General features: G+C 36.7%; 1 protein-coding gene across 1 annotated transcript in view; it reads right to left on the bottom strand.

Annotated features, from left to right (window-relative positions):
* Window positions 1-344: 344 nt before the first annotated feature.
* The window catches only part of MACC1 (MET transcriptional regulator MACC1), a 36,808-nt gene continuing 28,665 nt past the window's right edge, over window positions 345-8,487 (bottom strand). Inside the window, exon 5 of the mRNA XM_079302276.1 lies at window positions 345-5,315. Within this exon, the coding sequence (XP_079158402.1) occupies window positions 5,103-5,315 (213 nt within the window). The 3' untranslated portion in view covers window positions 345-5,102. The remainder of the gene's footprint in view (window positions 5,316-8,487) is intronic.

Here is an 8,487-nt window from a genome sequence, read left to right as displayed (position 1 = left end):
AGAACCTATTCTTGTGAGAAGGCCTGGTTTCCCCTTCAATGCCCACAGACTGCCCTCTTCTCAAGAGTGAGATAATTCTGTTTCTGGTAGCAATATCAGCAAATCACTTCTGCTTAAGAACATAGAAAAAGGGGTGTGCATTCATCTTTTCAAAACACAGGGTTTATAAATGAAGAGAAATGTGGATAAAGACATTGCTCATTTCCTGGTATTTACAGTACTATTATCTTTCACCTCATGGCCTCTTACTCTGCTCATCTTAGTCTTACAAAACCAAAATAAAATTCACAAGTGATTACAGCGGACAATATAATTTTGTTTATTTTGTTTAAAAATATATACTGTAAACTAAAAAAATAGATTATATACATATATATATACACATTGGCAAGAAATAGAAAATTGCACTTTTTTGTACTAAGAGAATAATCACAAGTTATTTGAATATCCCATAGTGTCTGTAGATATTTATTGGCAACAAAACTGTCAAGAACAATAGTTATCACTAACGCTAGACTAACATTTTCTTTACATATCTACAATTGTTCTAGGGGCTTGCCAGAGAATTTAATGGTTGGTGTCTCACACTAATGTGAAGAATATAATTTGCTACATTCTGTTCCTGGGCATGGTGGGAAATACAACTCTCTGCTCCCTATTTTATTCCCAGCTTTTCAAGGGAAATCTTCCTATCTGTGACACAAACACAACAAAACAGCATAGCTTTACATTCCTATTTGGTACAGCTGTCCATAGCTGAAGAAGCCTTTGGATGATGAAAAAGCAAGATCCCTGGATTTAGATGAGAATACAGCATTGCCATCTGCAGTTCTACACAATTGCCTTTGTTATGCAGTAGGTCATTGTCAGCTGGATCACTTACTGAGCCCAGAGATGTTTTAGGAGTAGGTCTTTAGAGTCAGCTCAACACAACAAAATTGAGTTGCTCCTCTGGAGCTGCTTAGTGTTTGTTTCCCCCACAGCTTAGGTTTATAGAAAGGATTTGTAAAAAAACAGTCCTTTTCATGAAAAAAAAAAATCTAATAAACACTTGCCAGCTTCTCCACATTTTTCTGTTCTCAGTAGGAAGAAAGATGGCTGGTGCCTCCTCCTATTTTCTCCCCTAGACAATTCCACAGAAAACACGTAGTTTGGCCTACTGCCTGGAGCCTGGCTTGGGGTGTAGCCCTTCACTTACATGTTAAAAGAAACTTCCTTTTCCTTGCCTAAACCTCTGCTTTCCAAAAAAAGCAAGTGAAACCTAAGAAACTGAACCCTTCCCCAAACCCAACTGGAGGGATGGAACCTCTTGGGGGGGTAGGGGGGAGAATTTGCCTTTTCTCTCCAATCTTGACTGTTAATAATTCAGAAATATGTCACTGCACTGTGTCATTAAATGGCATGAAGCCTCTGCACTGCAAGATGAATGCCTTCTAACTTCATTGAAAAAACCAGCATTTTTAGCATGAGTGACAGATTTTCCTTGCCACTGGCTGCCATGAAAGGTGTCTGTCCCACTCAGATGCTTGCTCAAGGAAAGGAATCATTATTCCAGCTTTCATGGGTAGGTGGAATTGTAAAGCACTCACAAATTTAATTTGCTTAAGAAACACCTATTTAGAGGAGAGAAGGATGGAGGGAGGTGAGGGAGTTTCCTGCCTACAACTTCAAAGGGCAATGGAACAGGCTGATACAGCTGTTTTCTACACAAAGAAATTAGGAAACCTGGAAACAGAGGGTCATTTAAGGCAAGGACCAGCGGCTGGTTTTTTTCCTTGTCTCCTTGAAGAAGTTGTTAATCTCATTTCACTTTGAAGAAACCCAAAAAAGTATGTGTGCAGGCTCATGGGAAAGCTGCTGTCTCTTGACAGGGTGGGAGGAAAAGAGAAAAGGTCAAGAACAGAGCATGTTTACCTAAGCCATGTGCTCCAAGCTGTGTGTTGCTGTTGAGTGCAGCTGCTTTCACTCTGAGCTGGCATTTTGTGGTTTTGAATACTAGACCACTAAATAAAATATGGGGATTTAATACCTTTTTTTTATATATATATCCAGTGTGGGATGCTAAAGTAAACAGAATATTGCACGAGTGCACATTTCATTCATATGAGCAGAAGCTTAAAGCAAAAATGGGAGTGCAATTAGCAATCAAAGCCAGCAGTCAAAGGCCCTGGAATACAGCAAAACTACAGGCAGATATAAATTTCCTTTTAAAGAAATATACTTGGAGGACCAGTTGCATAATTCTGCAAGCTAAGGAGAACACTGACTCACTGAGTCAATATTTGCTAAATTTGCTGGGCCAAATTCAACTCTTGTTCAAGACAGAAAAAACTTTCAGAGCAGAGAAAGGGCCTGGCCATGAGAATTACAAGCAACAGCCTCTGGTGTCTGGGCCCTTCTCTTCCTGAGACCATGACCACTGACTATCCTCTCAGGATGGATTTTCCTTCAGCCTCAAACAATTTGGGCAGCTTGCCCTTTATATTTGATATTCAGTAGGCTTGTGCCATTAGGAATTGGTGCTTATGGTAGCTTTTTCCACTCTTTTGACTAGTATTCAAAACAGAAAAATACAGGACTGAGCAAAGAAGTTGCTCCATGTCCTGATGAAAAAGAAAGTGAACACGCATTTACTAACAATAAGAAATTAAGATGTGCAAAAAAAAAAAAAAAGGATGCAAGCACAGACTCATCTTCAGAAACAGATGTAAGCTGAGTTGCTTAGCTGTTGCAGTCAGGTTAACAAAAAAGGGGGGAAATGAAAGAAAAAAAAGTTTTAAAAATGGACTTAGCAGGGCTTTTTAAGCAAGGCAGCATGGCCTGCTGGAATGCATGAAAAGCAGATAGTAAGACAACCTACTTAAGCTGAAAGATTTGCTTTGTGATCTCCTCTGGTATTTCAGCTCTGAGGGAGCAAAAAATATATTTCCCTAAGGTTTTGAGTAGATCTGATGTCTGGCCTCTTGCACCACTACAAAATCCTGTTCAGGTTTCACAGTGTGTTATGAGCAGGGTCTAAGGTAAAAGCAGAAGCAGTCTGGGAAACTTTAAAAAAATAATTTCAGGGAGTTTGTAGCAGTTTTTAATATTTTATGTTTTAATATTTGAGTGTGTCTTTTTACGTTTAAAGACATCTATTAATATATTTTATACCTTTTCCTTATCCAGCAGCACAAAAATGTGGTATAATCTACTTTCTCACCTTTTGGGGGCCTTCACTACCTGCAGAAGCAGGACAAGCTGACTCTGCAGTGAAGTGCAGATCACAAGAGAAATTAATATTTTCTCTCCATCTCTTTTAAAACTGTGTGGGGAAAGAATAAAATCGGTGCTGGCACCTGAAACAACAGGGAGCTTTGATAACCTGGCCCCTTTTTCCCCACCTTTCCTGGATCAGCAACAGCAGATAGGCTCTGTGGACTGAATTCCTCATTGTCTTGCAAATTAAGGGCAAGTTCACTGAAGCCAGGTAACTTGCATGCATGCTAATTCAGCCAAAGCCCTGATTCTAGAGGACCTTCTGGTGAATAAATTTACCTTTTACTGGGGCGAGTACTCCTTCCTCAGCCTCCTTCCTGAGGAACTTTGGGAAAGCTTAATGAAAGTAGAAAATAGAAAGGTTAGAGGAAAGGAGAGGGGAAGGAAAATGTCTAAATGTTGTTTTATTTTAGAATGGCAAAACCTCCCTTAGTAAAAACTAGCTAAGACAACAGAGGAAGCACAGTTTCTGGACTGAAGTGCTGTTTTGTGGTACTCCTGAAAGAATTTGGCTTTGTCTTGTCAACCACAAGTGATGGCAGAATGCCAATTTTCTTTTCAGCTGGTTGTCATGAGTATTTGATGTTTCTGAATGAATGTTGATCAAAGGAGCTCAAAATGGATTTAACCTTTTTGACCTACCACTTAACTAAAAATACATTTAATATGTTTAAAAAATTACATTAAAAATTTGATCAGCCTGTGACTATTATTCCACCTGTATTTTCTGTACTTATAATAAGCTACTCAGTAACTGAGGTATTTTTACTGATGGCATCTAAACAGGGCAATCTTTAGAACATATTACTAGTTATAATTAGTTGCTCCATAAATAAATTAATTTAAAAAGCACCCCACTTTAAATTTTTTTTAAGAAAACAATAGTCAAGTCCCATTTCCAATGAGGTAGAAATCAACAGATGTGGGTATGAATTGTTTCCAGCCCTTGTCCCTACATGTCTCCTTTCCCTATGTAGTTATGAAAAAGAAACAGAGAAGGAATACACAAATGATCAGAGGGATAGACAGTGTACATAAAAAAGGCTTCTGAAACATTCTGCAATTTCCATTCAGCAGAATGTAGAAAAAAATTGCAGAAATATAAACTAATAAAAATACAAAAAGAGACAAAATCCTGTTGAGTTAAAGCAACAAATAAATTACAACAAACACTTTTGAGATTTTATCTTCTGTCTCTCTCCCACTCTTTAAAATAGTTACCAGAAGCTGTTTTGGAAAAGTGCAGCACACACCTATTTTTGAATGTGTGCAGCACACACCTATTTTTCCAGGAACTGTTGAATTCCTGTGTTGTGAGCCAATTAGATTAGTTTTGTCCCAGATGAGAATGAAAGAATCTTAAAGGTTTTTCTGTAGGCTAACCTCCACCCACCGAATTAGAGTTGAGGGGTTTGAGCACCAAATATTAAATGTATTAAATATTTAGATTCTAATACTTCACTGAAAACAATGTAAACCTAGGCTCCACATGCTGAACTTATCCATGAATAGTTCTGTTTTTAAAACTGATCTCTGCCTAGAAGTCAGTGCAATCAGAAACAGCTCCTTTTAGAAAATATGCCATAGGATACAAGCCATTTTTGTTGACCTCATTAGTTTAATTCCTCATTCTTTTCTTATTTACTCAGAAGCCACTAGCATGCTCTGGCAATCTGTAGTTGAGAATATAGGTCTAGACCCAACATCAACTCAGTTAAAACAAACTTAATTCTGTCATGCTCTACAAGTATCCCTGAAGCACAAATGTACACAAATAAACTCTACACAGGAGTACAGTGTCCTAACAGATTTTCCAAAATATTTTTGGAAATATTTTGAAACATCTACTCTTCCTCCATTTTGGAGAAGGCACTTGCTCTTAACACCTCCATGCAATTCACAAGAATCAGAGCTCCTGTTAACTCTCGCCACTGTTTTGTTACTGGGTTTTTCATTTTATCCAAGGCTGACTGCAGGTCTTGCAAGACATCCCTGTAACCATCTCCATAGTGGGCAGCCCAAGTATAGAGAAAGTCATATGCAGGTTTCCACATCATCTGAAAATAAAAGGAGAAAAAATGGATTTAGTGGCAGAAATTTAGTTATTGAGGAAAAAAATAGCTAAATAGTTGAAAAGTCCTGGAAAAGAGAAAATAAGTGTTTAATCACTAAGCATGCTGAAATGCTTTATAAAAAGAGGCATGTTGATACAAAAACTCTAGTAATCTTATTTATATTATTTCTATGAAACTCTCAAATTCTCAGAGAGGTAAATAATAGATAAATTCTTCATTCAGATCATTATCGCCAAGTCAAAATGTTTCCTTGTCTGAAACTATAAGTCAAAGAACAAGAGTGGAAGGAAAATACTTTTCTTTTGCAATGCATACACCTGCAACACTTTCCCTATTTCATTGTGCTTTTGATGGTCACTGCCCCATTAATCAACACCCTACTGTCCCTCTACTCAGCCTGGAAATTTTAAACATGATTTTTACATTTCAGAAATGTTTCCTGACAACAGCAGCAGAAATTTAATCTAGCTACTGCCATAAAAGACAATAAAAAGGCTTTGAGAAAGAAGTCAGCGCCACCAGGAGGCTAAGGGGAATCCCAACCATTATTGGATACAGGGGGCAACATGTGACAAAGGATGAGGGAAAGGTTGAAGTACTTAATGCCTTCCTTGCCTCAGGCTTAAATACCCAGACCAGTTGTTCTTTGTGTATCCATTCCACTGAGCTGGAAAACAGGGAAGTGGAACAGAATGAAATCCCCTTAACAGATTTAGATTGGATATTAGGAAAAAATTCTTCACTGAAAGGTAGGTCAGGCATTGGAACAAGCTGCTCAGGGATGTGGTTGAGTCACCATCCCTGGTGGCATTTACAAGACACATAGGGACATGGTTTAGTGGTGGACTTGGCAGTGTGGGTCAATGGTTGGTCTAAATAATCTCAATAGCTGATATTAGAGGTCCTTTGCAACATTAACGATTCTATGATTATAACATGATTTATCTGTAAAATCTATTTTTTAAAAGAAGAAGAAAGCACCCAAGCACTCTAAAACAGGCAAGTGAAAAGCTTTTATTTTTTTTTTTTAATCAGGACATAAAATTTAAAAAATTTCCCACAAGAAACAAAGGAAATTGAAAGATAGGTTACCAGTGCTTTTTTGTTTTTCAAACTGCAATTTGTTTGGTTTATGCCAAACAAATGGAGCAGATCCTTAGCAGGTGTAATTTGTCATTGGTCTAATGATATTAATTAAGTTATAGCAGCATGATTCAGATACCAAGCTGAACTTTTATCTTTCAAAGTGCTGAGTAAATTTGCTCAGTTAACAAACAAAATAATTATTTTCCCAGCTACTGCTTTTCCAAATGTTACTTGGGCAATCAAAATTCTGGTTTCCTCTCCTCATTGGCAATAAATGTTTTGCAAACAGCAATTAACAATTGCAGTGATGATGCACAAATCCACAAAGAAACCCATATCTCTCCTAAAATGTTTTGTCATTCCCTGTTTTAACAGGAACATACTTATGCATATTAATAAATGTATATGGACTGATGACTGCACATTTATTTATTATATACATATATATACACACAAAAGTGATCAGGAAGCTGAGATTTCTTTTTTAGCATCTTTTCCTCTCAAAAAACCCCAGTTTTTATTATTGTGAAGGATAATTCTGAAGAAAATTGGTTATTTCCTCAATATTATCATATTATTTATAAACATAAAGCTTTACTTCCTTGATTTAAGCCTTATTTACTTGATCCCTGGAGGAACTGAGTAGGAGTTTCTTTGCTCATAGTTCTGAACTTTTCTCCACATTTTTGGGCTAAGATCTTTCAGCTTACCCCGGACCGATTCTGTCATTTTTTTCTGTAAACATTTCCCTCAAATTCTGCTGCCATACCCAAATGGAAGGAAAACATTAAACTTAGAGCCAGTTTCTACCTTGAGTGTAAGTAATAAAAAAGTTCCTGTGCTTTCAATTAATTTTCTCATTTTAGGTCTACAGGAGAGAAAGGTATCATCATTTACCCAAATGAATGGTGCCTCCTTTAAGCAAGTCTATCTTAAGTTATAACCATAAGATTACAGAAAGAGAAAAGTACATTGGTGGTAGGTGGGAAGAAGGATATTGATTCTTTCTGGATTTTTTAGAGATGCTAAGTTAAAAATAATGTTTAATGTACTACTATAAATATTAGGTATTACAATATATTTTAATGAACTAAAGCAGGTCACCACTGTTACTTTTATGCTAGGACCATAAAGTTTCTGTATTACTATTTTTAGCTTGATAGCCAAAATAGCCAACAACAGAAGCTGGTATTTCCTACAAGGAAAGCTGCTATCTCCTGAAATTCTGTTACTGGATATGCTTTTTTTCTGGGTCTCTTTCTTCCTTTTCCCACATTCCTGTTAGACTAGGATATTTAAGAATGAGGTACAGTCCTCTCTTCACTAGAATGTGAAAAGACAATGAATAAGAAAAGATGTTGTACTTTGATTTATGCTGAAGGTCAGTCTGACATTGTAATAAGACAATTGTCTGAAATATCCTTAATACAAACCTTGGTTTCCTCTATTCTATTACAATTTATTTTTTTATTTTTTATTAAACCTAAGACAAAAGAAAAGAATAAAAGTACAAAAAGGAGAATGTAGGGATCAAAAGCTTTACAAACTGGTCATCACTGAGGCATGATTAACTCAGCAATAATCTACACACTCATCACATTAAGTGCAAACACAGCACTGGTTCTAAGGCAGATTCTTCTCCACATCCATGTACTCTAATGCAATGGGTGAACTGAACTGCATTCAAAATTCTTGAATTGTACTAAAGCAGAATGTCAGGAAAAATATTAAATCACTACAGCATTCTGGCCAAGTCTCAGCTGTGCATGAGTTTCCCCTCTTTCCCACTCTCTCTGCTGAGTAAATAATATACCTACATCCACTGCAAAGTGATTTGGAATTTACTTATGAAAAATTATTCATAAAAATTTATGTACCAATTGCATGTACCTCAAACTGCCCTCTGCGATCATCTGCAAGATTTCTCCCAACAAGAAAAAGATGAAGTTTAAATGCAGAAACATTTTTCAAACCAAACAATCCTCCTGATGATGGGACAATCATTGGTGGGGAATGAACTAGTTAATATTTTCATATAATCCTCGATAACTAGTCAAAATTTTTTAAC

This window comes from Erithacus rubecula, assembly GCF_903797595.1.
Source record: "Erithacus rubecula genome assembly, chromosome: 3".
Lineage (NCBI taxonomy): Eukaryota > Metazoa > Chordata > Aves > Passeriformes > Muscicapidae > Erithacus > Erithacus rubecula.
This window is presented reverse-complemented; position numbering and strand designations above follow the sequence as displayed.